Raw genomic sequence first — 27,758 nt, forward strand, 5'->3', positions numbered from 1 at the left:
TTTTTTTCCAGACTTGATATCCCACCCGCGATGCAAATGCTTTTACTCTTGTTCTTTATACCAGTAGTTAGTACAGGATCACGCAAGCTCCTTCAGTGTGTAGCGTGTTGTTCACCTCTATAAGTCTTACTTGATTGAGTGTTTGGCTTGTTCAGTCTCACTTGGGGCTTCTCAAAGCAATTTACTCCTCAGAGCCATCTATCACATCTCTAATATGGCAGCCTCACTCGATGTATGACTGAAGGGTGAGAAGTGCTACAAGTGAAATCAAGGCATCAATGACTCGAGCCCAGCAAACATAAATAAGTGGCCCTGGTCCGTACGCACTCCGGCACAACAACTTGCAAGGTCTTTTGAAACTCATCTCCGATACAGTTCATCAACACACAATCAACCATGGCTTCGTGGCTGCGCAGTAAAGCACAAAGGTTCGAAGGCTTCCTTGACGGTCGCACAAAGTGTAAGTCGCGCGATCTCTCGAAGCGACTTTTGGTGGTAGAAAAAAGTTAACCCATGACGTAGCACCGACCAACGAAACAGCAACAGCACCAGCTGTCAAAGCAGCAAGTGAGACGAACAGACCGACACCTCAGAACTCAACACTGTTGCAAGCATTCGAATGGCACACACCTGGCGGACATTGGAGCCGTCTCGCAAACACAGTCTCAACCCTTTCTGACGTCGGCATCACTGCATTCTGGCTTCCACCAGGCTGCAAGGCCAACGATCCACACGGCAACGGCTACGACTGCTACGACCTCTGGGATCTCGGCGAATTCGATCAGAAATGGACTCGTGCAACCAAGTGGGGATCTAGAGAAGAGCTGGACGAGTTGATCGCAAAGGCCAAGAGCTCGGATGTCCTGATCATCTGGGATACTGTGCTGAACCACAAGACAGCCGGAGACGCCAAGGAGGAGTGTTGGGCTGTCGAAGTCGACAGACAAGGTACACATGGCCTTGCCCTCGTCACTCTGTGCATCAAACTGATCAAGACTTTACAGATCGCACAGTTGAGCAGACAGCACCAAGGAAGATCGAACCCTGGATCCACTTCAACTTCCCTGGCCGCGGAGACCACTACAGCAGCCTAAAGTGGCACTGGCAACACTTCAGCGGCACCGACTGGGACCAGCGCTCTCAGAAGAATGCCATTTACAAAATCGTCGATCCTCCAGAGTCACTTCCTCGTCCTGGAGCAGCCGTTGACCCAAACTGGCGCAAGAAGGATTGGGCGACCGATGTCGATGATTCCAATGGCAACAATGATTATCTCATGTTCTCCAACATCGACTACTCGAACGCTGAAGTCAGAGAGGATGTGCAAAAATGGGGCGAGTGGATGGTAAGCGAAGTTGGCGTGGATGGCTTCAGATTGGATGCTGTACCTCACATCAGCTGGATGTTCACTCGAGGATGGATCCGCATTGCAAAGGAAGCGGCCAAGCGCCAGAATCGTGAACTGTTCATCATGGGCGAGTTCTACAATAGCAATGTGAACAAGATCCTGCAGTGGATGGACAGAATGGACAGCGGAGTGTACGCTTACGACATCCCACTGCTGAGCAACTTTGCCAAGGTCTCTATGGCAAAGAACAAGCTTGACGTCGACTTGAGAAAGGTCTTTAAGAACACCTTGATCCAACACCGACCCAGCAATGCGGTGGTAAGTGGCTGCTCTATCATCGGTCATGCACAAGTACTAACAAGCATACACAGACCCTTGTAACCAGCCATGATACCCAGCCAGGTCAGGCCGTGGACACCCCGATCGCGCCTTACTTCAAGACTCTGGCTTACGCGATCATGCTCTTGCGCCGCGAAGGTCTGCCTTGTGTCTTCTGGGGTGATCTCTACGGAACCAAGGGACCTCACACTTCATCAGCAGCCTGTGAGGGCAAACTGCCCGCTCTTGTCCTTGGCCGCAAACTCTTTGCTTACGGCGAGCAAACCGATTATCTTCAAAGCAGAACTTCGATTGGTTGGGTCCGTCACGGTACTTGGGACAGAGCTGACGGCTGCGTCGTCATCATGAGCATCGGAGGTGCTGCTAAGAACAGCATGTTCGTTGGCCCTACCAAAGCTGGTCAGGTCTGGACCGACATCCTTGGTAATTGTGGCGATGCAATCACCATTGATGACAGAGGCTATGGCATCTTCAGGTGCGCCGACAAGAGTGTCGCTGTCTACGTTCGCAAGGAGGCACCGGGCAGAGCAGATTTCGGAGCTTGTCATCCTGCAAAGTTCACCATGCAATGATGGGCTGTCTAGTTTAGGAAAGCTTTGAGCAGTGCTTGATCTACAGCATGAGGATCTGGAAAGCAGGAAGCGGGCATTCTTGTATCTTAGTTGCTGATGATCCGACCATTTGAGGGTCGAGATGCAGATCCGAAGGTAAGATCTAGCAGAAATCAAGTCGTAGTCAAGACAATTGACTCGTTTGCAATCATTTCTTACATCCTGCGGTGCAACTCACAATGTCGCGCCGTCAAGGGCAGTGACGATTACTCTGTGTGCATGGTTCATTGGTCATGTTGCCTTCGAACTGGGCTTCTCGGGCTGGTAAAATCTGAGTGGACTTAGCATTTGGCCAGAAATTGCACGACCGTGTCGATTGTCAACACGCATCATGTTCTCCATGATGTTCAAAGTGAAGCTCGAGTCTGGAGTGAGAAGACGCCAAGACAGAGTTGTGCGCGATTAGCTCGGGCTTGGCACACACTTCGCACTTGCCAAAATCCATCCGCAAACCTCTGATTTGGTTGTATTCGCGCCGCCAACAGTAACATCGCTCATCAACCGCCACGATGTCGCTCGTCTCCGGAGAAAAGTCGAACTTCCAGTTCATTCTGCGTCTGCTCAACACCAACGTACGCATGCCCACGATCCGCCCGATATTGCGCACCCTCCAATACCCAAAATTGCCTCCCTCTACATCCAACCACGCAAAGCCACAGGCACTCGCACGCATCGCCAGACGACCAGAAAAGACCAGTGTTGACATGACGTGTTACAGGTTGATGGCAAGCAGAAGGTCATGTACGCCCTGACCAAGATCAAGGGTGTCGGTCGCCGCTACTCCAACTTGGTCTGCAAGAAGGCCGATGTCGACCTTAGCAAGCGGTACGCATTTGGCCTCTGGACATACATCCCAAGACACTGGCATCTAATACCATCAAAACAGCGCCGGTGAACTCACCTCGGAAGAGCTCGAGCGCATCGTCACCATCATCCAGAACCCCACCCAGTACAAGATCCCCTCGTGGTTCCTCAACAGACAGCGCGACATTGTCGACGGCAAGGACTTCCAGGTCCTCGCCAACGGTGTCGACTCCAAGCTCCGTGAGGACCTCGAGAGACTGAAGAAGATCCGTGCCCACAGAGGTCTCCGCCACTACTGGGGCCTCCGCGTCCGTGGTCAGCACTCCAAGACCACCGGCCGTCGTGGTCGCACCGTCGGTGTCAGCAAGAAGAAGTAAACGACTCGCTTTCTACAACATTTTCCCGGAACGATATTGGGGCGTGTGGTGGTGCAGCGTTTTACAGCCGAATCAAAAATACCAAAGCAGTCTGCTCTCGGCTTTCTTCATGGATATGGCGCAAGACTATGGTTGTTGTTGTGGTCCAATCTCAATGACATTGTGCTGTTGAAGAAAATAAAATCCTTTTCTTTCTCGTTAACAAACACAATGCTCTTTGTCGCTCCGGCATTATCCTCTGCAATGAGATTGATTATTGTAAAGTGATTTGATGAGGCCAGGCAGTGTCCAGCACATGTCAACAAGCTTCGCGACACATGTATATGGTGATTGTAGCACGTCAAGATACATTATAGGGAACCATGTATTCGACATGAGGCTGAAGCAGTTTTGATGTAGACCAAACTCCTGGGGTATGTTCGCTATAAAAGCAGAAGAAAGAAAGACTACACTTCTCCACCAATAATGCACTAGTCGCCATCGTTCATGACAGCCATGTCCAAAACCTCTGCTCTGGCTCTTCCCTTTGTCTGTCCACTGACAAACTCACTGAGGGGCTTGAAGCTGCCTGGCTCGACGAAACCAACCACTTCCCATTCCTCGCCCATCATGTCCTGGCTTTCGACCTGCTCGATGTAGCCGAGTATCCTGTCCTTGACTGTGCCCTTTGCCTGTGCCTCACCTTCAGCCTCATCACCGGGTTTAGATGCGTTCTTGACTGCCTGCTTCAGGACCGAAGTTGGGCAGGTGATTCTCAGTCTCATTCTTGCGCGAGCGACTGGGATGGGTTGGTGTGCAATCAAAGCCTTCATGGCGTTGAGTGCTTGAGATTTGGCATCGCGAGTAGTCACAACGCCTGTCCACATGGGTTTCGACTTGTGCTCGGCATGGCTCTCGCCTTCGACGGGAGTTGCGGTGCCACTCGCGCTGGGAGTGGTGGTGTCCTTTCCGCTTTGGCTGCTGAGTTGATCGAGTGCCTTTTCGATCATGCCAGTGGTGTAGACGCGCTTGCTCTTAGGATCGACTAGCTTGCCTGCGACAATGTCGATGACTTCGGCATGGACTCTCTCCAACTGAGCATGTCTCTCCTTCTCACCGACCTGCAGTTCACCCTTGTTCAAAATCTCCAAGATGATGTCATTCAAGGGCACCTTTCCAAAGGCCTTCTGCAGGTCTGCTGAAGGAGCAGCCTGACCTTTGGAGACGTTGAGAAAGACGTTCGGGATCTGAAGGACATTGTCGAGGTCGGTTTCGACGCCAGAACGCCATTCGAGGACTTTGTTCTTGTAGCATGCGACTTCGAAACGCTTCTTGCCTGGGAGGAATGAGTTAAGTGACAGTCGAGAAGAAGCTGGCGCCGTATGCAAGTCGGGAGGGTTGTGCGCAAGGGAGAGTGCAACATACATACCCTTCTTCATGCGGACAAGAGAGACATTTGTAAGTCTGATCTGGTTCGAGGGCTGCGCATGACTGTCAGTATCATGGTACCGATGTCGAGTACAAGATAGGCACATACCTGATTGATCTGGGCCGAAGGCATTTTGATAGTGCACGAATATACGATGCAATATTGAAAAGAGGCTGGGTTAGTATCAATTCATGCAAACGAGTCCGGGCACGCGAAAAGCTGCTAAAGCCGTTCGCGCCTCGCGAAAACGTCGTCATGGCAGCACGCACTGGGGAAGCAGATAAGCTCGCAGAGGAGATGGTATCCGCCGCGTGCCACTTTCTTAGCCAGCGTCAAGTCTGCAACCACATTCGTATCCATGTGTGTTCCTTTGCATGTTTCTGATGGACGGGAGATGTCGTCTATCACTGCAGTGACACACTTGTAGCCACTCAAGCTGATTTGTCCATCTCCCTCTCCGCTCCCTTGATTCTTACACAGAGCTCAGACTCTTATCATAGTTAGGTGTCCAAGGTGCTATGCTGATTAAGACAAGCACGGACGTCTTGGACCACATCATTGCCAGATTCGGCAGGCGGGCAGGACAGGAACCAACCGTGCATGTGGAAGCATGACCTTGATCCCCCACACATGGGCTCCGTCTGTTAGGCTGCCTCTTTCCTCCCCTCTTCTTCTTCCATCCACTCTACCTTGATAAGCTCGAGGTCTGCTTCTTGATACCCATCCTTCTTCTCCATCAATCCTTCGATCCTGTGCTGCATTGATAGCACAAAGCACTACCAGCAGCTACACATCCATCTGCGCCGCCATGAAGGTCGCTGCATACGCCTCTCTGATCGGAGCCGCCACGGCTGCCGTCACCCCCGGCCAGTCCATTCTCAAGGCCCCTAAGCACGCTTCAGACGCATGGTCCAAGCCTCTACACAACCTGCAAGAGTCCCTCAAGTCCCTGACCGGCGAGGCTCGCCAGATCTGGGATGAGGTCGCCCTCATGTTCCCCGAAGCAATGGACCAAACCAGTTTCTTCTCTCTGCCCAAGCCTCACTCGCGCAAGCATGACAATGAGTGGGACCACATCATGAGTGGTGCTGATATCCAGAGCGTCTGGGTCGAGAATGCTCAGGGCCAGAAGGAGAGAGAGATCGACGGCAAGCTCGACAACTACAGCCTGAGAACCAAGAAGGTCGACCCCAGCCACCTCGGTGTCGACAAGGTCAAGCAGTACAGTGGCTACCTCGACGATGACGAGGACGACAAGCATCTGTTCTACTGTAAGTCGCCACTGCTCACCTGCTCTCTGTAGCATCCGCTAACCCATCACACAGGGTTCTTCGAGTCCCGCAACGACCCCAAGAACGACCCCGTCATCCTCTGGCTCAACGGTGGCCCCGGCTGCTCTTCGCTGACCGGTTTGTTCATGGAGCTTGGCCCCTCGTCTATCAACAAAGACGGCAGCCTCAAGTACAACCCTTCTTCATGGAACGCCAACGCCTCGGTCATCTTCCTTGATCAGCCCGTCAACGTCGGCTACTCGTACAGTGGCGGCTCCGTCACCAACACCGTCGCCGCTGGCAAGGATGTCTACGCCCTCCTGACTCTCTTCTTCAAGCAGTTCCCCGAGTACGCTACCCAGCCTTTCCACATCTCTGGTGAATCCTACGCTGGCCACTACATCCCCGTCTTCGCTTCTGAGATTCTTTCGCACAAGAAGCGCAACATCAACCTCCAGTCCGTTCTCATCGGTAACGGTCTTACCGACGGTCTGACCCAGTACCCCGAGTACCGCCCCATGGCTTGTGGCGAGGGTGGTTCCCCTGCTGTCCTTGACCCTCAACAGTGCCAGGCTATGGACAACGCCTTGCCTCGTTGCTTGAGCTTGATCCAGAGCTGCTACGACAGTGAGAGCGTCTGGTCTTGTGTTCCTGCCTCCATCTACTGCAACAACGCCATGATCGGCCCTTACCAGAAGACTGGCCGCAACCCTTACGACATCACAAAGAAGTGCGGCAGCAACAGCCTCTGCTACGACGAGCTCGACTGGATCAGCGAGTACCTCAATAGACCCGAGGTCATGAAGGCTCTCGGTGCCGAGGTCAGCAAGTACGACTCTTGCAACTTTGACATCAACAGAAACTTCCTCTTCGCTGGCGACTGGATGCAGCCCTTCCACCGCCTCGTCCCTGGTATCCTCAAGGAGATTCCTGTCCTGATCTACGCTGGTTCTCTGGACTATATCTGTACGTTCCCCACATCCTCCTGCTCCTGCGTGATCAAATAACTAACACTGTATAGGCAACTGGCTCGGAAACCAAGCCTGGACCGAGGCCCTCGAGTGGCCCGGCCACAAGGACTTCAAGAAGACTCCCCTCAAGGACTACGTTCTCCTGGATGGTTCCACCGCTGGAGCCGTCAAGAGCAGTGGCAACTTCACCTTCCTCAGAATTGATGGCGGTGGCCACATGGTCCCCTACGACCAGCCTGTTGCCTCCCTCGAGATGGTCAACCGCTGGGTCGCTGGTGAGTGGTTGGCTTAAACATCGCATAGCCGACCATTCTTGCCATCACTGCTCTTCCCAATGGCACATGTATAATATTGCCTGTTTGTAATCGCAGCCGCACTTTCCTATGTACAATCAATAGCATTTTAGATGACTCAACACCGGTTTCTATTTCATCTTTTCTGTGCTACATCCTTCGGTGTGTGATAAAACAAGCGACGAGTGGTTCTGGGAAGCAGGACAGCATCTTCTGAGACGTAATTGCACAGACTTAGTGGAGTTGTCCACTCTATGTTCTATCGGCTCTATTTACAGCTCGTATGTGGTCGCGAGAGTTGAGAGGAAATGGCTGGGTCAGCACGTGGAAGCCACCTTGATCGACCGCTTTCTTTGCGACGATCGAGAGCGCTATGCGGGCATATTAATGACGTGTAGGAAGATTTCAGCAATATAAAATTATACTCATATAGAGTCTCCAGCCAACACTGTGCACACTCTCTCTCTCTCGCCGTACTCTGTAACTCCAGGATCTCACCTTCAGCATGCTTCAACCTTCTAAACTACAAAGTGTTGTTGTCGTCGGCGGATCTCTAGCCGGATTGATGCATGCTTTGGCCATCATGGTCCACTGTCCAAAAGTCAAAGTAACAATTCTCGAAAGATCACCTACTGCACTTCTACATAATCAGGGCGCAGGAGTGGTCGCTGGAGCCGATACACAATCTTTCTTCTCCCACTACGTGTGTCCTGGGCAAGACTTTGCCGTTCTGAGTAAGCAGAGACTGTACCTTGATCGCAAGGGCGATGTCATCCGGGGAAGTGTTGAGAACAAGGAACAACGAATGACTAGCTGGGATAGTCTTTACAGATATCTCAGATGGAGGGTGGATGACATGGACATCAAGGACTACATTTCCGGTCCGGATCTCAAGAAACTGGAAGACAAACTATCGAATGTCAGCCATGGCACAGCGGGTTATCAATACGGCTGCAACGTCAAGTCTGTCGAAGACCTTGGACCCTCGGAGGGTGTTCGCGTACGATGGATGAATAAGTCCGACAAAGAGGTGGAAATTACGGCAGATTTGGTGATCGCCGCCGACGGAGCAAGTTCATCAATACGAAGGACATTGCTCCCAAGTGTCCAACGAACATACACTGGTTACGTCGCCCTTCGAGGTACCGTGCCCGAGACTCAGATCTCGGAATCTGCTGCGAAAGCTTTTGTCGAGAAATTTGCCTTTTACCACGCCGACGGTACTCAAATTCTGGCTTACGCAATCCCAGGAGAGAATGGCACGCTGGAACCCGGCCAGAGGTTGATGAACTGGGTCTGGTATAGAAACTACAAGGAAGACAGTGATGAGCTGGTGGACCTGATGACAGGAAAAGATCAGTCACGTCACCATGTCACGCTTCCTCCGGACCAGATGAAGCCTGAAGTCTGGACGAAGCAGCAACGGGATTCCAAAGATGTCTTGCCACCTCAGTTCGCTGAGTTGGTTAACAAGACGGTACACCCATTCGTTCAAGCCATTACCGACAACATCTCGCCGAACAACGAATTCTTTGATGGAAAGCTGTTACTGGTGGGAGACTCGTTAGCTGGCTTTAGGCCTCATACTGCAGCTTCAACAAGTCAGGCTGCATTCGATGCCTCTACTCTTGGAGAATGGCTTCAAGGGAACATCGGTAGAGACGAATACAACCACAGGGTGTTGAGCTATGCTGTGGAGACCCAAAGACACGGTGTCGAGCTTGGTGAGAGGAGTCAATTCGGTAAACATCCATTGGCTTGCTAGGTGGAGGGATCATAGTGTCTCAGTACAAATATTGCACCGCAAGATTGCAATTGGTCTCGTCTCAAGCTCAGTCACCCTGTCCTTTCATCAATTGTTGGATATCGAGTTGGAAAACAAGGTCTCGGAGTTCATCGTGTTATAGACAAACACCACATAGCATACTTCTTGTGTTATAGACGTTTACAATTGTCGATGAGCTGAGGGGATTCTGTGATCATTTCTTGCAACATTCGTCATCGATGAGACTTTGATAGGGTCTTTCACCTGCGTGCTAATAGACCTGTCACCCGTCACATCTTAGCACACAATGTCGATCCTACATGACAGTTGTTAGCCAATCATCTATACTACAAGAACAGCTGGTAGCTGTCTACTTGTAAAGTATGGTGGTTAGCCCTCCGTCCGATAGGGTTATGTCAATGACAGCAGTTGTTCATGGTACGACCCTGGCACCAAAAATCCGCGATCCTCAATTGCTTGCGAGCAGTTCATACATATGTTCACCTATCCCGCGCATTTTCTGTAGGGTATCATCAGTTATCTACAAGGGAGCTGTGAGCCCAGAAGATGTCTGATCGACCAAGAATCATCGACTGTAACTCTGGTGACAACGAAGTCCGACTGACATCACGATGACCCGGCAAATATATTGCCCTTGTCACGGGCATGAGGTCCGATCCAAGTACCCTAGTCCTTCCTCCATCTTGAACTTGGGCTGTTCATTATTGCGTCCTTCCTGACCTTGAACCATCAACAGTCTCAATTTACCAACCATGCCTGACATGAATGCCATCGTCGTGGAGAGGTATGGCGGAATTGAGAATCTCGTGCACAAGCGAGTGCCAAAGCCTACGGACTTGGGAGACTACGATGTACTTGTGCAGTAAGTCCCACTACCATCGAGTCTGCAGAAATGGAAAACCGAAACTGATTGGTTGTAGAGTGAAAGCTGCAAGCGTCAACCCGATCGATATGAAAGTAAGGGCTGGAATCTATGATGACTATGCCGGTGAGTATCACAGTTTCAAAAGAAGAACAGACCATCCTGACATCAGACACACAGACTACTATGATCACGTACCCAAACCCAAGCCGGGCGAAGGCGGCTATCAGATCATAGGGTTCGATGGAGCCGGCTTGATCGAACGAGTCGGCCCCAAAGTGGAGAAATTTTCTCCTGGAGATGAGGTCTACTACTCGGGCTCACCCATTCGACAAGGCTCCAATGCAGAATATCAGTCGGTCGACTCTAGATCTGTTGCAAAGAAGCCTAAGAACCTCGACTTCATCGAATCTGCAGCCCTGCCCCTTACTTGGATCACTGCATACGAAGCCCTTGTCGAGAGAATGGAAATCCAAAAAGGCGAACAAGCTGGACTTCTGATCATCAACGGTTCCGGAGGCGTTGGATCGGTTGCAAGCCAGATCGCCAGGACAGTCCTCAATCTGCCAGTGGTTGTTACCACCACATCGCGACCGGAGACCACCGAGTTTTCGAAGTCAATGGGAGCTACTCACACTGTAAACCATCGTGAAGACCTCCCACCACAAATCGAAAAGTTAGGGCTGAAAGTACCAATAAAGTACATCTTCATCACACACTCTACGACTCCTTACATCGAGCCAGCAGCCAAGATCTGTGCTCCATTTGGCAAAGTCTGCTCGATTGTACAAGCCCAGGATATCCAAATGTATGGCACGGAGTTTATGGCCAAGTCACTGAGTTTTGTCTGGGAGCTATTGGGTACAAAACCGTGGTATGGAGTGGATATGGACAGCCACGGCAAGATCCTGGAAGAGCTCAGGCAATTGGTCGAAGACGGCAAAGTCAAGACCCATCTGCAGCAAAGTTTTAGACTGAATTTAAAGGGCCTGAGAAAGGCGCATGAAGCAATCGAGAGCGGAGGCTCAATGGGCAAGAACGGGCTGAGCGTCGATTTTGGTGAAGGAAGCACTGCCTTTACATAGATTATGGACTAGATAAAGGCTAGTGACGAGGAGCCCATAGCCATCGAGTGTGAGACTCTATCAGAATCGATACTTCGAGGGCCGATTGTCGAAATACGCATTGCGTTTCATTGTTCGATCGCATTCACTCAAAGTAGTGTCTGCGAACCACCGTATCGTTTCTAGCAGTGTTGCAGCTCGTGTCGAGAACCTTTGGAGTCGCGGTACCCCACCAGAAAGGCAAAGTTGCCGAATACTTCGGGCAGAATCTCAAGAAAGAAGTATGTGAATACGGATACCAAGAATATCATCCCGAGATGCTGAGAGTGTCGCTCAACTTTGGGAGACTTTCGTTTAATGCTCTGTTGGTCCTGAATCCAGTATGTGAGTAGAGATAGCTTTGTGTCTGTAGTCATTACAGCATATACTGTTCAGTCTCCGCTATCGTCGTCATCGTCGCTTGATTCCTCCTCGAAAGGTTTGAGAGGTGCCAATTTGGCTGGCTTCGACTCCGAGACTGAATTGCTCTCAGCGGTGGTACCGATTTCTGAGCTTTCTTCATTCTTAGAAGCGGGCCGTTGGATCGAATTAACAATCTCTTCCGCAGCAGTTTCGGGCCCCTTCTTCGCACTCTCGTCTTTACTAGGCTGAGTAGACACAGGATCAGGACTTATGCTCCGTGGATTGTTCTGCTTCTCTGCTTCATCAATCTTCTTTAGAAGGAATGCGACTGTACTGTCTCGAGCTTTGTCGAATTGTCTCAGGCGTTCAAGAGGCATGCTACTGTAATCAGGCGCCGGTAGTGGGGAGCTCGAGGGAGGTTTCTGTCCGGCTTGTGGCTGCGTGTGCCTTGTCTTTTCCTCTAGCAGTCGTCTCAATACCAGGATGTTTTGATCCCGATCGGCTAGCTCAAAAATCAAGGTGGCCTTCTCCATGTCCTCGTCTTCGACCCGTCTGCGCTTCTGACCTTCGCTGTCTTCCTTTTGCCGCCAAGCCCGGATCGCGTCCCCAGCAGAGTTCTCGATGTGGGCAAATCGGGCAGGTCCCAGCATGACGCCTCCATACCATCTTGCAACAACGACAGCGCCTTCCACTCGCATCTCTTCGATGACTTTGAGGACGTGACGGCCTCCGTATCGTTCTCCATCGTCGTCTGTACCGGTTTCGAGAGTTCGCACGTTACCGACCAACGTTCTCTGTGATGAGGGACTTCGCCATGCCAGAATACGGTGCGAAGCATCTTTGATCTGATCCAAGTTTTGAAGTTCTTTTGCAGGCATAGTAGGAGAGAAGAATGCCCGGAATGTGCTTGAGCGATCCTCAATTGGTTCGGAGACCCAAAAGTCATGGTCTTGTTTTCCTGAAGCGCTTCCTGTAGGAGACTGACTTCTAGGGCGTTTCGCCATTGCAAGATGGATAATTGATGTCGTTCTCGTGAAGGGAGTTGATTGAAAATGGTCGTTGGTCGTTCCGCGTCGACGCGACAAAAGACGTATGCCAAGCCGTTCCAAACGAGCAAATCAGCCCGACGACCGTCGATTATACCGTAGCCTACGGAACAAGTGGTTGCTTTCCTACCTCCTCGACAGAGCTCACCAAGGACCGGGCATTGAAAGTAGTCACTAATGTTGACTCGGAGGGCATAAAGGCAGATAGAGCGGTGCTCGGAAGTTATTCCATGTATGAATTACATTCGGGAAGAAGAAAGAAAAAAGTAATCTGCCATCTATCCTGCGTTTCCACGCTTGCCACCACGCTTTTGCCGGTCAATATGACCTCTCAAAATCTTTCGTTGATCGACCAAACTTCTCTTGCCCTTTCTCTTGGCTTTTCCTAGAGTCATGAGGAAGTTCTTCTTGCGAGCCTTCTCCTTGTTGGTCGTACTCTTGCCCTCAGCTTCCTTCTTCTCCTTGCGCTTGGCCGTGGTAGACTGGTGTTTCTCGTCACGATCTCCCTTCGCCAGTGCAATCTTCTCCTCTTTGGTCGTACGCGAAGAAAGCGACGCAAGACCTTCAATCTCCGCAGCTGTGAGGGGGTCGTCGGCGTGACGTCCTGAAGTCTGCTGCTGACGTTTTTGCGAGGGCATGTGTTTGGACACAGCTGCACTCGTTCGTAGCTCTTGTAGTTTTGCAAGATCTGCGGGTGTAAGAATCCGTGTCGTAGCGAGTTTGGAGAACTCGGCAATAGGGTCCTTTGGTGTATCCTCGGTCGTCTTGGGCGCATCCACATCCGTCTTCTGCTTCTTCGCTTTTGGTTTCTTGTCTTCGTCCTCACTGTCGCTGATGTTGATGTCTTCGCCATCGCTTTCAACATTGATCCAGCCTTCTTCATCTGAATCATCGTCCTCTTCGAGATCAAATTTGCTCCAGCCTGCTTCTTCGTCCTCTTCCTCATCGTCATCATCTGCGTCCGAAGCATCAGGGTCAAGGCCCTTTTCGATGCGTCGTTTCCTCCTCTCTTCTGCCTTCCATTCTTCGAGGAGTTCCAGACCCTCGATACCACCTGCTTCAACTTGTCCGAACTTTCGGTCCTTCAGAGTACCCTTTTGTATGCCTATCGAGGCATCCTTGCCTCTGTCCCTTCTGCGCAGCAACTCTGGGCCAACCTCACGGTACAGACTCAGAAGACCCTTGGCGGCCATCATGACACCCTTGTCCTTGCTCTTTCTGTATTCAACAAGATCTTGAAGGAGAGTCTCGTTCATAGCGAGGGGTTGCCTAACACAAACCTCTCGGATTGCGTTCAGACCCGCCGACGCGACCTCAGAAGCAGCGGCTTCGGAAACGAACTCGTTAGCGATCTTCTGGACCAGGGGCTCGAGGGCGTCCGGGGGAACCAGGTTGTGGGTAGATTGAGCAAGCGATGCTAGGAAAGAAGTGACCTGGGGCTGTTTGGGTGTGAGGTACTTGATGAAGTAAGAGTAGAGGGGAATCAGAGTCAGCGTGTGCAGACCGACGAGGCGAGAGACGAGCTGCAGGACGACCAGCTTCTGGTCGAGCTTGAGTTTGGCCTTGGGGGTCTGGGTGTTGAGATGCTGGTGGAACAATCTCTCGGCAAAGCCTTGAGGGTCGTGAAGGAGATGCAGAGCGGAGAAATTGAGGGGATGCGGGGCCTTCTTCTTCTTCTCCTTGCGCTTGACTGTGGCGGCGGCTCTCCTGAGCTCATTGGCCTTTTTCTTAGTCTTCTTGTTGATACCAGCCTGGTGGCGCAGCTTTCCCATGTCAATGTTCTCTTCATCGTCGCTGTCATCCTCTGCCTTCTCCTCACGCTCCTTGTCACCACCCAGGAAGAAATGGACACCTCCGGTAACGACCTTTTCGTGTTGTGAGAGGGCGGCCTCCTTCATGATCTCGACGGCCTTGGCATCTGTCCAGATCTGTCTAGCCCACATCTCTCGAGTGATGCGCACAGCCCAGACACCCTTGGCAGAAGTGGGATCGGAAGTGAGCAAATTGTAGAGAACAGTCTGGATGGTACGATTGAGTTTGTGGTTGGTGGACTTTGAGTTGGAGGTACGGAGGTCGGAGATGATCTTTGTGAACAAGAGAGTACGGAGGGCTTTACTAGCCGTGTCGACTAGTAGAGGGAACAGAGCGTTGAGCAGACTGCAGGCCAAGAGAGTCAGCAGAGGGCGGTAGCACGAGAGTGGTCGACTTACACTGCAGAGTCGATGATGTCCTTCTTGCGCAACAGAACCAGACTGCCTACGACCTTGTCACGCAGTTCGGGCTCCAGTTCGGCGTGGTGCAGACGCAGCAAGGCCATGAGATCGGTGGGAAAGTCGGCAGTGAGTTTAGGATAGCAGTCGGCGCAGTGTGCAACAAAGTCGATCAACTCGCGGAGACTGACCAGACCCTGGGAATCGGTCGAGCTGGGAGCCTGCATGAAGAGCTGTAGGAAAGCCTGGTACTGGCTGTACTGGTTGTTGAAGTCATCCTTGTATGATCTGGCGGCGTGTTAGAGTACATAGCGTGTCTTTGGCATGGTGAGGCGACGTACGCTGGGTCTCTGCGGACCTTGTACTGCAGGTTTGGCAGGTCTGCATCGACCTTTTCGAGCGCTCCAACCTTGCGCTTGACCATGTTGTGCGAGAGTCGACTACGGCCTTGTCTCGAACTCGCTCTGTGTCGCTTCAAACACTCGGGGACTTTTTCTGACTGCCGGGCGGTCAGCAGAACTCAGGTCAACCCCACAAACTCTACCGGCATCTCGGCCGCCCCGTCAAGCCAGACTCGGCCTCTCCCTGCAAAACCTGACTTGCTGGCTTGATACGTACATTCCATTGTGTTTGATCTCGCCGAACAACTGTTCATTGCTACACACGCCTACACTGTCACCGATCTTCGAGCCACCCGCTCTTGCACTCTCCTTAGTTCTTCGACACTCGCCAGTCCTTTGTTGCTGGCCTCAATCTCGTCGGCCACCTCTGCATAGTGTCTGAGCAATTGCAACTCGTACCTTCCCAGTACGTCTTCGCTCAACACCCGTCCTTGTGGAACGAGCTTGTCCTTGCCAATCCATTCCCACCAGGGAGCCCTTGTAGAGCTCTCCGCCCCTCCCGTTGTAAGTCTGGAGTTGATCGAGAATTCGTTATGATGCCTGTGTCCATCGTGAAGTCTCCACCAACGCAATGCTTCGGGTCTGTATAACACTGTACCGTTCCTACCCACCAGTTTCCGCAACCATCGCATGAATTTTGACCACATGCTGGGCTTGGACTCCGAAGCAGACCCCCCGAGATCCATACGCGCTCTGACCGAAGCATGGATACTCTCGTGCGTATTTTTCATTAGCACCCCGCCATGCTTCTGCATGCCCGTCAATGGATTCGTTACCCTATATCGTCCAGGTGTTCGAACCACTCGCCCTGCTAGGCTCTGTGGAAAGGTGAACGAGTTGTAGATTGCGCCCAGAGACCATCCTCGCACAGGCGGATGGTTCTGGTACCAAACCGTGTTCAGCGCTTGTTGCGTGTCCAGATAATCGTCGTAGAACTCGATCCAATCTTTCTTGTCCAATGGCGCATCGTCAGAAGCCCTACTCTCGCCCGAAAGCTGATCCATCATCCATGCTAGCGATATATCTGCTGTAGCCGTGTCATCGTACGAACCGCCGACGTTGGAGTGTGCTCCTGGGAACCACGTTTGTTTCAGATACTACGGCACAATCAGCAAGGACTTGACCAAATACCTACGCCAACTTACCGTGTGACTACCCTCCGACTTCTCCCACACAGCAGGCGAGAAAGGAGCTCGATGCTCGTCCAAAGCCAAAGCTTGAAATGCGTTCTCCACCTTGTCGGAGAGTTTTGTATCAAGCCACTTGTACTCGTGCAAAAACCCAGGTAGCCCGAGATGCTTTTGAAGCCACGGGTTGACTGGAATACCAAGGGCACCTGTCAAGGTTAGAATCTTCCGTGAGGTTTTCGTATAGAAGAGCTCATCTTACCAACAGTGTCCCAGACACCAATCGCTCTGATAGGCACATCACGTGTCTCATTCTCCCGAATTGGAACGACATGGGTTAGTCCGAAACTCCGCAGCACTGTGAGCAATACACGAATCAGCCCATGTCAGAACTGCAATTGATGGCATATAAGCCCCTCGCCGTACGTACTGGCGCGATACTCATCCAGATAGTCGTAAACTCTTGCCGGATCATTCGATGGCGTTTGAGGCATGCTCTTCTTTTCCGGATCCAAAGGATCGCGATAATGTTCCCAGAACGAAGACTCCCGTGATCCTGGATTGCCGGCATTCTCCCAATCAAGGAATATCTCATAAAAGAAGGGGAGACCTTTCTTATTCAACAGTCCAAGGTTTCCGATGAGTCCACCAAGGCTTCTAGCTGTGAAGCTGCCTCGAGAAAAGCCAATCAGGAATATCGAATCACCAGATGAGTAGTTGTTGGCCAGGAAATAATAAGCTTCTCTGATGTGTTCAGAGAGGCCTAATCCAGTCCCGCCGCCTAATAGCCTGTCTCGCAATCCCAGACCCGTTCCAATACCTGCCTGGTAGTAGACAATTTGAGCGTGATGCTCGCTGTCCTCGGGTTTGATTGCTCTTGAAATCCTGGTGACATTGGAAGGCGTTTTGAGACTACCATCAATCCAGCCAGAATCACTATCCTTGAGAGGTGGTTAGGACTTCAACACGTTTGATACGAGACGCCAATTGCGCACCTGCCAGGTACCTGTACGGTGTCAGTGCGTGTTCATAACTGATCAAGTCATCCACTCACCATCAAGAGCACAGATGATCTTCTTCGGCTTGCGAAGGATCGCTCGACCAGCTGTAGGAGAAGTTATCATGGTGGGTGCTCTTGTGTGCCGTGTATATGTGAGAGTCAATGCTCGTATGCAAAAACAGCAATAAAGCCTTCCTTGATAGGGGAGGTGACACAGGAAATCGTGAGACGAGTAAGCAAAGATCGAGTCATATATATATACAGAGGCCGTCTGTGTTGGTACTATCCTCCTTTGTCAGAATTATAAGGCATCCACAGCCTTGCAGGCAACGTGTTGGTTTCTGCAAGTGGTGGTGGTCAGGTAGTGGGGCTAATTTGCGGCTGAGGTATATTGGCGCATATTCTGTCTTGAATACGGACGCGCTGATTCGCCGCTTCTAGGGAGGCTAACAGCTCGTCTTTAAGATCGTGAAGTGCCTTCCTGAGCAAGCAACCGACCTTCAGACTTCTGCCACCCTCAGACTCTAAATACGAAAGACAGGTTGTCTTGCCAGACTTGTACTGATCAGGTTGCGTGAGAAGATTGCATGTTGCGCGAAGGAAAGACTACTAGTAATGGTCTACAACGAGTATCACATGCTCGTACCCAAGGCTTACAGAGACAAGGCATAGGCGATGGATGGTAATGTACTCGTCGCGATGTTTATGGGGCAGAAAGATGTTCAAGTCTCAAAAGAGGCAAAGGTGGGGAACTAAGGGCTCTTGCCAAGCAGTTTGATCGTGTTTGCATCAACAGAGAGCGTGTTCTGGCGATTCTTCTAGCCATACATACCAACCATTTTAATATTGTAATCGCGAACATGGCTGCCATGATGTCAAGACGAATGGTAAACACTATGACACCCATGCAACTGGGACTATGTGCTCATAATCATATAGTTATCGAAAGACGAGGAAGGTGAAGAGACCGAGGTCCGCCGCGAAGACCAGGACAAGATCAATCGTTTCAGCACACTGCATCAGAGAGAGAAGCTTTTGCAAGCGGAGCTCAAGACTAAAGAGGTTCTCTCAGTTTTCTCACCAGGACATACGATACAATTGCTGATAGCGTGTGTTACAGAAGGAGAAGGAGGATTTGGAAGAAGTCTCGTCAGAACTCGAGCTTGCTGACGAAGACGAAAAGGTCTCGTAAGTGATGGCGAATGCTGCACATCTAGAGCTCAGCTCATGTCTTTTCTAGATACAAGATCGGAGACTCCTTCTTCCTTCTACCTTTGCCCGAGGTTCAGGAGCTGCTGACAGCGTCAATTGAGAAGATCGATGCCGATGTAACGGCTGTTGAAGAGAAGTTGAGCGAGCACAGGGAAGAGATGCAGCAGCTGAAGACGGCACTCTACGGTCGTTTTGGTCGCAGCATCAATCTCGAGGCATAGGCAAGGACAACACTGCTCGAATCAGACACAGGAATTTGCGCCAAAGGCTCCAATTAAACACCTGTACTAGGAGCATGGCCGGGACAGGAAAGACCACGCACGACCTGCTTGGGACTGCTCAGGGGCGCATGAAATAACGAGAGAGCTAGCCTGCCATAGTGGCAGATTGCCGGAGATGGCATGGTCTGCACGAACCCCTAAAATAGCTAGTTGCAGGCGCAGCTGCTGACGCACGCCGAATAGATTTTTCTTCGGCAACAAAGACTCGATACCATAGGGGACGCCTTCATTCGCGGCCAGCCACCGTTGCAGAGTCCCTCGAAGAACAACGGTCCCTTGAGCTCTGGAGCGAGATTCACATGTTTACAGCTCAAATCAAGCCAAATCAATTTCAAACATTGATAAACAGTGAGATGTTGATTCGATTCCCATCAAAGAAACCGCCCCTGTGTTTATATGCAGGCCCGCGATGCTACCAGACAAACAACATGTCCAGAGAGAGCCGAGCACACACGGCTCTCAATTGATGACGCTCTGTCTTGAGACAGCATTGTGATTCACACAAGTCCAGAAGGCTATATGCCTCTGGGAAAGGCAAATGAACGCTGCAATGTGGCTCAGATCGATATTGAATCGTTATTTATAAACACAAAGTGGCTCAGGGGACACACGCGCGATGGCCTCCACTTAAGGCTGTGTCAGTCAAGCTTGTTATAAGCGCAAAGATGTGATAAGTTTATCGGGAAATTGACAGTCGTCGATCTGTATCGGATCACTGAGAGGTGATAACATGAGATCTCAGTCTTTGGTAAACGAGGTCTCATTGTCCTCATCGAAAGAGTGAGGAGTCCTTGATGATGGCAATATTGTGCTACAGCGCTTGATGAGAAACTACGTGACGGGTTTCAATGTAGCTTCTAGTCATGGTCAGTAGCAATATTCACCTTAAAGTTGAGCACCATGTGGCGGACAGCTGTGAGTCGATGCCAAAACCAGAGATCAGACATTTCCGACAGGCAAGCTCAGCAGCGCCACGAGTTTCATGATACCCATCGTTCTAGAATCGAATATTACTGTGGAGGGTGTCTGAATTGGTTGTCGTCAAACAAACCTTGGAGAGTTGGCTCGCACAAACGATGATCGTCCCCAAGTGTCAAGAAGAAAACGCCAACCGCAGCGGCACAGGTCTGACGACTTGGCGGATACTGACGGAGTAACCGGTGTCGGCCACAAATAGGTGCGAGTCCGGGTTTGGCAAACGAGGCCAGTCTCACGGGGATAACATCGAGAGTTTTGACCAAAGCAAAAGTTTTGAGAGCTGCGAGGCTGTGCCGGGCATCCAGCTGTGGCGCGTTTAATCGAAACTCAATAGCACAGCAACAGCGAAAGTTTGTCGAGTGAGAAATCGATTCATGGTATGGACTCGGTGTCGAAAAGCCCCGTCAGGCCGTGCCAGGCGGGCATTTGGCAACTTGGCAGAAGAAAGCGTGGAGAGGGAGGACAGGCATGTTTGTGTCCAGTGTCCAGAGTCCACAGGGCTGACTGAGGCCGGTGAGTCGGAAGGCTTGCTTAGGGTGGTCTGTGAGGCTGTGTGTTTCGGAAAGGCACGCCCGTCATCGTTCCTTCGTTTCCACGGTCGATTCGTGCCCGATCGCAACTCTTCGTTTCTTCCTTCTTTCCCCCCCCCCCCCCCTTCTCAATCTCTGCATCCTGCCCCTTTCCGTCAGCAATCCTCTCCGGCATCACCACCGCGCCAGTTTCACATCATCGCCAGCCCTCGTCGCAAAGACGCCAACGCCTCAATCTCCAGTCACTCGCTCACCTTTAATCCCGAAAGGCGCCTCTTGGTCTTGGCACAAGGCCGCGTAATCCCGCAACGTGCGCATCCGCTGCACCCATAACCTCGCACGCATCGCTCCTCTGGCCCCTCGCCCGTCACCCAGCACCATGGCCACTGCTCAATTTGCCCAGATGGGCAGCCTCCCCCATGCTCTCAAGCCGGATCTTGATATGGAGTCGTTCTTCGACTTCAACCAGGGCACTTCTCTCAACTCTCCTCAGCTCTCGGGCCCTACCCCTCGCCCTTCGATCGATGCTTCAGCCTACTACAGTGCCCCCTCGCCTTTCGAGGCAGACGACGCCCACATGTTTACCGGCCCAAGCCATGAATACGATCGCTTCAAGCAGCAGACCGGCCTCCCGGTTGGTTCAGTCGCCAGTCTCTCTGCCATGAACCCGCCCGTCTCTGACACTTTCACCCCCAGCCATGCCTTTGGCGGCTTCAACTCGGGCATTGACGACATGGCCTTCGACCACGGTTTCAATGGCTCCTGGTCTTCTGGCATCGACGTCGACGCCGATATGGGCATGGACTTCAACGTCACCCAGACCATTCCTGCCATCTACTTCCCCCAGCCCGGCCCTTCCCAGACACGTTCCGCCGAATTCGTCGACCCAACCTCCATTAGAGACAACGACGCTTCTCCCAGCAATGTCGGCAGAGTGTGGCCCGGCATGCACCAGCAACAGGCACAGCAGGCAGCCATGGCCAAAGCTCAGGTCCAGGCTCAGGTTCAGCAGCAAAGAATGCAATTCGAGGCTCAGCAACAACAGCAAAGACGCCTTGCACAACAGCAACAGCAGCAAGCACAACACCAGCAGCAACAGCAAGCCGAAGTCAAGCCCAACAGAAGCCGCGCTTCTTCTTACCAGTCTGATCCCCACACCGAGGAGAGCATCGCACGCCTTCTCAACCAGATGCGCCAAGGCAGTGCTGGACCTTCTGGCAAGGACGACTCTGCTAACGGCATGCTTCCTCATGTTGCCCGCATGCGCAAGGAAGAGGAAGACATGGACGAGGATGAACGTCTCCTGAACAGCGAAGAGGGCAAGAAGCTCAGCAGCAAAGAGAGACGCCAGCTTCGCAACAAAGTCTCTGCCCGTGCCTTCCGCTCTCGCAGAAAGGGTAAGCTTGTGTCTAAGAAGGTGTACAGTCAAGAAACAGGCTAACAGATTCCCAGAGTACATTTCGCAGCTCGAAGGCGAAGTTGCCATGAAAGCACAGGAGGCCAACGACCTTAGAGTGGAGAACCGCAGCCTCCAAGAAGAGAATGGACGCTGTCGCCGTCTCATCGAGGTTCTGTTGCGTCACCCTGCATATTCGTCTTTCATCGAAGACATCAGCAAGGACCCCAGCATTGCCGGTCCTGTAGGACAAGGCCAACAGGGTGCTGCCGGCTCGGTGCCTTCGCAGCGTGAGGCACCCCTTGACATGTCTCTGCTGAACTTGAACAATGGTCTTCAGGTGCCCAACAACTTCCAGTAGGAAGTGAAGCTATATGTTGGGGTTGGGTGGCCAAGAGAGACCACATTCGTTTGTTGCTGCTTGACATGTCGTGGCATCTGATTTCCTTTGTCAAAACATTCTCTCCTTTGGTCCTCAATGATTCACTCTATTCCCCCGCCTTGTGGAAGCGTTCTCGGGCAATGTTGGCGTTCGGCAGTGGTTCACTTTTCTTTCACAATGTAGATATTGCAATTCTCTATAGACTTGAAACTGGAGTTCATGGTCAGATGTGTTTCCAAGTGTCGGTTATATGTGGCTCGGATGCTCAAACTCAGGTATGGCAAGCGCGAAGTAGATACAAATGCGGGAGTGGAAGCGGCGGACCGTGCTTCAATGCTTGACATGGACAAGAAATTTAGACCGTCGTCATGCATGGATGCACAGCAAAACACATCACAGCAACTGCAAATCTGGCATTCTCACGGAGCTCGTTGTCGAGTCTGAAATCAGTAACGTGGTCGCAGCAAAGACTACTGGCAACCTGCACACGATTGCAAAACTCGCGACACCACCAGCGTGCTGCGGACCTGACACAAGACTTGTTTTACCACCACAAGAAGACACCAGACGTCCAAAGACGGCAGCCCAAGCCTGGGAAGCTACAAGCACTGCGAGACCTTGTACAAAGCTCGGCTCGTTCGCGTCTGAGCCGTGCACCAAAGCTCAGAGGACTGCGACTGCATCACCATCTCGAGTTTCCACCATCCGCCTCCCTCCAAGTGCCCAAAGGCCCAGGCTTGACCGACGATACGGCATTGCGCAGGATGAGATCCTTCTTCCAGTTCGTCACGACGCCAACCGCCGACACACCTGGCACCTCGCTCCTACTGCACTTCGACAACAAGCGTTATCTTGTTGGAAACATCGCCGAGGGCACACAACGAGCTTCTGTCGAACAGAAAGTCCGCTTGCTGAAGACATCCGAGATCTTTTTGACCGGAGACACGACATGGGAAAGGACTGGTGGTCTGATCGGCATGATCCTGACTCTGGCCGATTCTGCCTCGTCAAGTGCTCAGTACGGCTTGCTAGAAGCTAAACGAAAGATTCTGAACAAACTCGAGCACCAAGGTGCCGACATCACCGACGAACGTGTTATCAAGCAGGCCGCTGAGCAGGCTGCCCTTCAACAAAAAGACAAAGGTAGACTTTCTATCTTCGGTGGGCCTAATTTAAACTACACCCTGGCTACTGCTCGTCGCTTTGTCTTTCGTAAAGGCATGCCTGTGGATGTACACGAGTTTGGCCACCATCAGGTCCAAGCCCCCTCAGTCGAGCCTACCTGGTCAGATGACAACATCCAAGTATGGGCATTGCCAGTTTCTCCGGCTTCAACATCATCGAGCGCCTCGACTAGCCCTCGGAAGCGTAGCTATGATGAGCTCAACGGACAGCAGCCTCTCAGAAATCCTGCGCCTCTCCAAAACACAGACAAAGAGAAGGCCCTGATGATGTCCAAGGCTGTTGTCTCAAACATGTTTGATTCCTCGTGGCGTCTGGATGCTCTTGTCGAAACGCCTATCCAGGAAGTACAGTTGCCTGCCACGCTGTTCGTTCACGACCCCGAAACTCACAAGCTGGTGAAGTACACCGGTCCCATGCCGGGGGGTAAGGAGCCAGTGCCAAACATCAATGTCATGGTCCGCCGTCCCTGGCCTGGCGCTCTCATCGAAACTCTGCCGCCCACCGAACCCGCCAAGGTAGCCATGTCGTACATCTTCCGTAACCACATCGTAAGAGGCAGGTTCCTGCCGCAGAGAGCCATAGAATTGGGTGTCGAGAAGGGCCCTAAGTTCACAGCTCTAAGCAAGGGTCAGAACGTTGTAAATTCCAAAGGCGAGACCGTGACACCAGATATGGTGCTGGAGCCAAGTAAACAAGGTGGAGGTGCGGCTGTTATCGATCTGCCTTCTCGCAATTACGTCGAAGCCTTGGTCTCGCGCCCCGAATGGACGTCGGAAGACATTATGGCGGGCGTTGGTGCTTTCATTTGGATACTTGGTCCGGACGTTGCGTCACACCCCATGCTCAAGCAGTTCATCGAAGACATGAAGCACATGAAACATGTCGTTTCTTCTCCAGAACTCTGTCCTAACAGACTGGCACTTGACTCGGCCGCGGGTGCTACGATAAGACTTGGTCAAATCGACCCCACACGTTATGGCATCCCTGTGCACGACAATACATCTGCTGCACAAGATCTTGAATCTGCAAGCGGGTTGAAGGATTTAGTATTCGTTGCCGACCGAGGGCAGAAAGTGGTGCTGGAGCCATCTATCGAGGTCCAGGACAATGAGATAAACGCTCTGCTAGATGTTGACACAGTCAAGGCAGCAATGTCGAAAGACGTCCTTGACAAGGCTCGAATGGTCACTGAGGATGTCGCAGCCAGCAAGCAAGCTCTCCAAGCTTGGGCAGACAGCCTTCCGCAGAAGGACGTCGAAATCACCACCCTGGGAACCGGTTCAGCTTTACCATCCAAGTATCGCAATGTTTCAGCAACACTCGTACGCGTACCCGGCTGGGGGTCGATGCTTCTTGACGCTGGCGAGAACACTCTGGGCCAGCTGAAACGTGTATATCCCCCTGATGTTCTCAACGAGATCATGAAAGAGCTGCGGGTGATCTGGATCAGTCATATGCACGCCGACCACCATCTTGGCACTGTTTCCGTCGTCCGTGAATGGTACAGAGTTGTCCACAAGTCGCAACCAGCGCCGCTCATCAACTCGGCTGACGCTGGCTTCGATGCATCTGCTGCATTTAGCAAGCAAGATCGATTGTCTGTAATCTCAGAACCAGCAATGTTGCAGTGGCTCGAGGAGTATAGCAACGTGGACGACTATGGGTTCTCACGACTGGCACCGTTGTGCATCACTCCCAACATCATCAACAAAAACATCAGCTCAACTCTCCAATGGTTCATGCCACGTGCCTCCCAACAAGATGAATCTCCTTCTGCTCGAGAGCGGTGGTCCGACAAGATGGCTCGTACCCTTGTCTCGCCACAAGCATTGAACCTGCTGGATATCCAGTGTGTGCAGGTCCAGCACTGTCATGGCGCTCGTGCTGTATCGGTGACGTTCCCTTCGGGCTTCAAAGCATCATATTCGGGCGATTGCCGTCCTTCCAAACCATTCACGCACATTGGCAAGGGCAGCACAGTGTGTATTCACGAAGCAACGTTTGATGACGAGCTTCAGGGAGATGCTGAAGCAAAGAACCACACTACTACCAGTGAGGCCCTCGGCGTGGCCTTGGGCATGGGAGCAAAAGCCTGCGTCTTGACCCACTTCAGCCAGCGCTACCAGAAGGTTCCCGTGTTGGAGTACACGAATGAAGAAGATGGCACCGTCGAATCGCTAGCGGCAAACGAAGACGAGATGGACACTACGACCAACACTGACGACGAGGCCGATGCGCCAACAGTTGATTCGATTGTGCCTCGATCAGATACTAAGGCTCCTGCTGGTGCCACGAATGCGAACAAGGCCGCAAAGCACATCAAAATCAAGGCCGGCAGCGACATGAAAGTCTGTGTTGCCTTCGACTACATGAAGATCAAAGTCGGAGACATTGCCCAGATGGAAAAGTACACAGACGCGCTCGTAGCCCTGTTCGCCGAAGAGGAGTTGTCAGAAGACACGACCGAAGCACCGAAAAAGGTCAAAGGAAAGCCAGGCAAGGCAGGCAAGGCAGGCAAGACACAGCGCAACAACTGAGACTCTTAGCTTACCACAATGATTGTACGCTGTACTGTGTATATCTAGACAGTCCTATACATGAAAATGCTGTCGACAGTCTGAATCACCTGTATCCTGTAGTAGTGAATGGATACGCGAGAAGCTTACACAGGGCTGTCCCTTGCGCAACATACGAGAATGAGAAGTGCCAGAGTCCTAGCTCGATGAGGCTAGTCCCAGTAAAGCCGTGTGAGCAACCCTGGACAGCGGATTACGGTGGAGATGAAGATTTTTGCCGTCACGATCGGTATTCGCACGGGCAATTGAATACTTCAGAGGACAAAATTATCGAAGCAGAGAGTCAAACATGTGCGTGTGGTCATGATGCCGTGGGATATGAGGACTTGTGTAAAGTGTTTAATTGCACCAAACTACAAACCAAGGGCTGCTGCATACGTCCCGCCCTTTCTCAGAAACACTTATGGGAAGATCAGGATATCATGAACAGCTGAAGAGAAACCCCACAGTAAGAGCCAACCAAGAATAACGTGTTCGAGCATCAAGATTCGGGATCGCAGAGCTGGAAGCTGTGGAATTTGAGCCGCTTGAGCTCGAGACAGAACCCGTGTTGGCCAACTGGCGAAGTTGTGCTGCTTTTGTGGAAAGGATCACTGTACTTCTGCCGCCTGGACAAAACACAACTTCGACGCCAGCACCAGAAGGGATGATGAAGGTGGACGATTGGTCGTCGTACGCAAAGCTGTAGGCATCGGGGCACATGGTCTTGGCTGCTTTTGCATAGTAATTGGGACTGCATTGGTCCGGTCCATTGTATTTGCCTAGGCAACAATATTGGTCAGAGTTGTATTTGGCACAAGCCGAGAAGCAGGGGTCAAATGCAGGTCTTTGAATGTTGCCGTCGGGATAAGGATATACGTTGTTCCCAGGAGCAGACGGGGCGTTGACCTGAAGATCCCAGGGACACCACTGATTAGCATTACTTGTGGTGACCTTTGTTTCGAATGGCAGGGGATATGAAGCATTTGTGCCGAGGAAGGTTCCACTGCCGTATGGGTCGAAGTTGGATGGAGCAAGCATAGCGCCTGTGCCTTCGCAGGAGGGATTGGTAAGATTCGGAGGGATGTCATCCAACGAAGAGTTGCCATGCGGCACAAGGACGATTGCTAACGGGAGGTTGTACCCATCAACAAGAGAGATGTCGTAGTAACTTTGGCCGTCGCCAGCGTCAAGGGTAAACTCAGCAAGTGTCACTGGAATGGCGCCCTGAGAAAGGTCAGTGTTCGCTGCAGTAGTACGTTCGGACCAGGACGTCTGCTCACTGCTGCTTGACACGGTATCACACCGTTGCAATCTCCTGTCGTGCAGGCTGGGCCGCCGCCATTCGATCTGCCTTGAGCATTGAAACTGCAATTCGTCCTGCCCCAAACGCGCCCTTGCCAGTCCTCAGAGACGGTTTGTGACACTGTAGCTCCAGGAGTGAGCTGGAAACCAGTTTGTCCGGGTGCGACGCCATGCTGGGTGGCGATGCCTGGGTAGATGGTATCGGGACAGTTATTTGTCACAACGAGTGGTGTATTCACGGCATTGTTTTGGCGGACAGCGAGCTTCTGCTTCATATGGTGCGTGTACGAGCCATTGGATTCAGAGACCAGGGCCAGGATGCATGCCGCCGTCGATCGATGTTTCATGCTGGAGGCGGAAAGAGAGGACCAGGGAGTGATGATGAGGCGATGAGCACCAGTCAGGTCCGTATGTCGAGAGTGAAATAGATGCCTATCAAATCATACGGATCGATGTGGCTAATGAAAGTCCTATTTTGAGGAGCGAGGAAGGATAGGGAATGGATGCAGCGACAGCGCAGTTGTTAAGAGGTTGCGGAAGATAGAGGAACTGGCAGATAAGGGCGGAGGATGGGAATTGTTGATGGGAGGATAGGCAGCATGGCGACGGCAGGG

At 51.9% G+C, this 27,758-nt stretch overlaps 13 protein-coding genes across 13 annotated transcripts; 8 read left to right on the forward strand and 5 right to left on the reverse strand.

The window, feature by feature from the left end:
* Positions 1 to 396: 396 nt before the first annotated feature.
* Positions 397 to 2,259, forward strand: M436DRAFT_36188 (glucan 1,4-alpha-maltohexaosidase precursor; the record flags this gene model as incomplete). The annotated part of the gene is made up of 4 exons (XM_013576348.1): positions 397 to 460; positions 523 to 948; positions 1,005 to 1,666; positions 1,720 to 2,259. The coding sequence occupies 4 exons, from the start codon at positions 397 to 399 to the stop codon at positions 2,257 to 2,259; spliced, it is 1,692 nt and encodes a 563-aa protein (XP_013431802.1).
* Positions 2,260 to 2,807: 548 nt separating this feature from the next.
* On the forward strand, positions 2,808 to 3,479 carry M436DRAFT_35571 (ribosomal protein S13; the record flags this gene model as incomplete). The annotated part of the gene is made up of 3 exons (XM_013576240.1): positions 2,808 to 2,870; positions 3,017 to 3,123; positions 3,185 to 3,479. 3 exons carry the CDS (start codon positions 2,808 to 2,810, stop codon positions 3,477 to 3,479), a joined length of 465 nt encoding a protein of 154 aa, XP_013431694.1.
* Positions 3,480 to 3,949: 470 nt separating this feature from the next.
* Positions 3,950 to 5,019, reverse strand: M436DRAFT_35649 (Shwachman-Bodian-diamond syndrome protein; the record flags this gene model as incomplete). The annotated part of the gene is made up of 3 exons (XM_013576256.1): positions 3,950 to 4,794; positions 4,888 to 4,939; positions 4,996 to 5,019. The coding sequence occupies 3 exons, from the start codon at positions 5,017 to 5,019 to the stop codon at positions 3,950 to 3,952; spliced, it is 921 nt and encodes a 306-aa protein (XP_013431710.1).
* Positions 5,020 to 5,695: 676 nt separating this feature from the next.
* On the forward strand, positions 5,696 to 7,421 carry M436DRAFT_35042 (carboxypeptidase Y-like protein A; the record flags this gene model as incomplete). The annotated part of the gene is made up of 3 exons (XM_013576146.1): positions 5,696 to 6,158; positions 6,213 to 7,124; positions 7,180 to 7,421. 3 exons carry the CDS (start codon positions 5,696 to 5,698, stop codon positions 7,419 to 7,421), a joined length of 1,617 nt encoding a protein of 538 aa, XP_013431600.1.
* Positions 7,422 to 7,927: 506 nt separating this feature from the next.
* M436DRAFT_35732 (FAD/NAD(P)-binding domain-containing protein) lies at positions 7,928 to 9,187 on the forward strand (the record flags this gene model as incomplete). Its single annotated transcript, XM_013576270.1, has 1 exon — positions 7,928 to 9,187. One exon carries the CDS (start codon positions 7,928 to 7,930, stop codon positions 9,185 to 9,187), a length of 1,260 nt encoding a protein of 419 aa, XP_013431724.1.
* A 782-nt stretch (positions 9,188 to 9,969) lies between these two features.
* Positions 9,970 to 11,155, forward strand: M436DRAFT_35701 (quinone oxidoreductase; the record flags this gene model as incomplete). The annotated part of the gene is made up of 3 exons (XM_013576266.1): positions 9,970 to 10,070; positions 10,129 to 10,196; positions 10,251 to 11,155. The coding sequence occupies 3 exons, from the start codon at positions 9,970 to 9,972 to the stop codon at positions 11,153 to 11,155; spliced, it is 1,074 nt and encodes a 357-aa protein (XP_013431720.1).
* A 410-nt stretch (positions 11,156 to 11,565) lies between these two features.
* M436DRAFT_35620 (ribosomal protein S5 domain 2-like protein) lies at positions 11,566 to 12,540 on the reverse strand (the record flags this gene model as incomplete). Its single annotated transcript, XM_013576248.1, has 2 exons — positions 11,566 to 11,681; positions 11,805 to 12,540. The coding sequence occupies 2 exons, from the start codon at positions 12,538 to 12,540 to the stop codon at positions 11,566 to 11,568; spliced, it is 852 nt and encodes a 283-aa protein (XP_013431702.1).
* A 320-nt stretch (positions 12,541 to 12,860) lies between these two features.
* On the reverse strand, positions 12,861 to 15,216 carry M436DRAFT_36708 (SDA1-domain-containing protein; the record flags this gene model as incomplete). Its single annotated transcript, XM_013576450.1, has 3 exons — positions 12,861 to 14,739; positions 14,793 to 15,080; positions 15,134 to 15,216. The coding sequence occupies 3 exons, from the start codon at positions 15,214 to 15,216 to the stop codon at positions 12,861 to 12,863; spliced, it is 2,250 nt and encodes a 749-aa protein (XP_013431904.1).
* Positions 15,217 to 15,459: 243 nt separating this feature from the next.
* Positions 15,460 to 17,444, reverse strand: M436DRAFT_36391 (uncharacterized protein; the record flags this gene model as incomplete). Its single annotated transcript, XM_013576382.1, has 6 exons — positions 15,460 to 16,290; positions 16,339 to 16,529; positions 16,583 to 16,678; positions 16,751 to 17,261; positions 17,316 to 17,326; positions 17,375 to 17,444. 6 exons carry the CDS (start codon positions 17,442 to 17,444, stop codon positions 15,460 to 15,462), a joined length of 1,710 nt encoding a protein of 569 aa, XP_013431836.1.
* A 736-nt stretch (positions 17,445 to 18,180) lies between these two features.
* Positions 18,181 to 18,753, forward strand: M436DRAFT_59542 (Prefoldin, subunit 4; the record flags this gene model as incomplete). Its single annotated transcript, XM_013576600.1, has 4 exons — positions 18,181 to 18,207; positions 18,260 to 18,382; positions 18,429 to 18,508; positions 18,561 to 18,753. 4 exons carry the CDS (start codon positions 18,181 to 18,183, stop codon positions 18,751 to 18,753), a joined length of 423 nt encoding a protein of 140 aa, XP_013432054.1.
* Positions 18,754 to 20,724: 1,971 nt separating this feature from the next.
* On the forward strand, positions 20,725 to 22,078 carry M436DRAFT_36121 (uncharacterized protein; the record flags this gene model as incomplete). The annotated part of the gene is made up of 2 exons (XM_013576333.1): positions 20,725 to 21,718; positions 21,774 to 22,078. 2 exons carry the CDS (start codon positions 20,725 to 20,727, stop codon positions 22,076 to 22,078), a joined length of 1,299 nt encoding a protein of 432 aa, XP_013431787.1.
* A 785-nt stretch (positions 22,079 to 22,863) lies between these two features.
* M436DRAFT_36049 (uncharacterized protein) lies at positions 22,864 to 25,821 on the forward strand (the record flags this gene model as incomplete). The annotated part of the gene is made up of 2 exons (XM_013576319.1): positions 22,864 to 25,452; positions 25,615 to 25,821. The coding sequence occupies 2 exons, from the start codon at positions 22,864 to 22,866 to the stop codon at positions 25,819 to 25,821; spliced, it is 2,796 nt and encodes a 931-aa protein (XP_013431773.1).
* A 459-nt stretch (positions 25,822 to 26,280) lies between these two features.
* M436DRAFT_37141 (Osmotin, thaumatin-like protein) lies at positions 26,281 to 27,419 on the reverse strand (the record flags this gene model as incomplete). Its single annotated transcript, XM_013576536.1, has 2 exons — positions 26,281 to 27,066; positions 27,123 to 27,419. The coding sequence occupies 2 exons, from the start codon at positions 27,417 to 27,419 to the stop codon at positions 26,281 to 26,283; spliced, it is 1,083 nt and encodes a 360-aa protein (XP_013431990.1).
* Between the last annotated feature and the right edge of the window lie 339 nt (positions 27,420 to 27,758).

This window comes from Aureobasidium namibiae (genome assembly GCF_000721765.1).
Source record: "Aureobasidium namibiae CBS 147.97 unplaced genomic scaffold scaffold_1, whole genome shotgun sequence".
NCBI classification, from domain to species: Eukaryota; Fungi; Ascomycota; class Dothideomycetes; order Dothideales; family Saccotheciaceae; genus Aureobasidium; species Aureobasidium namibiae.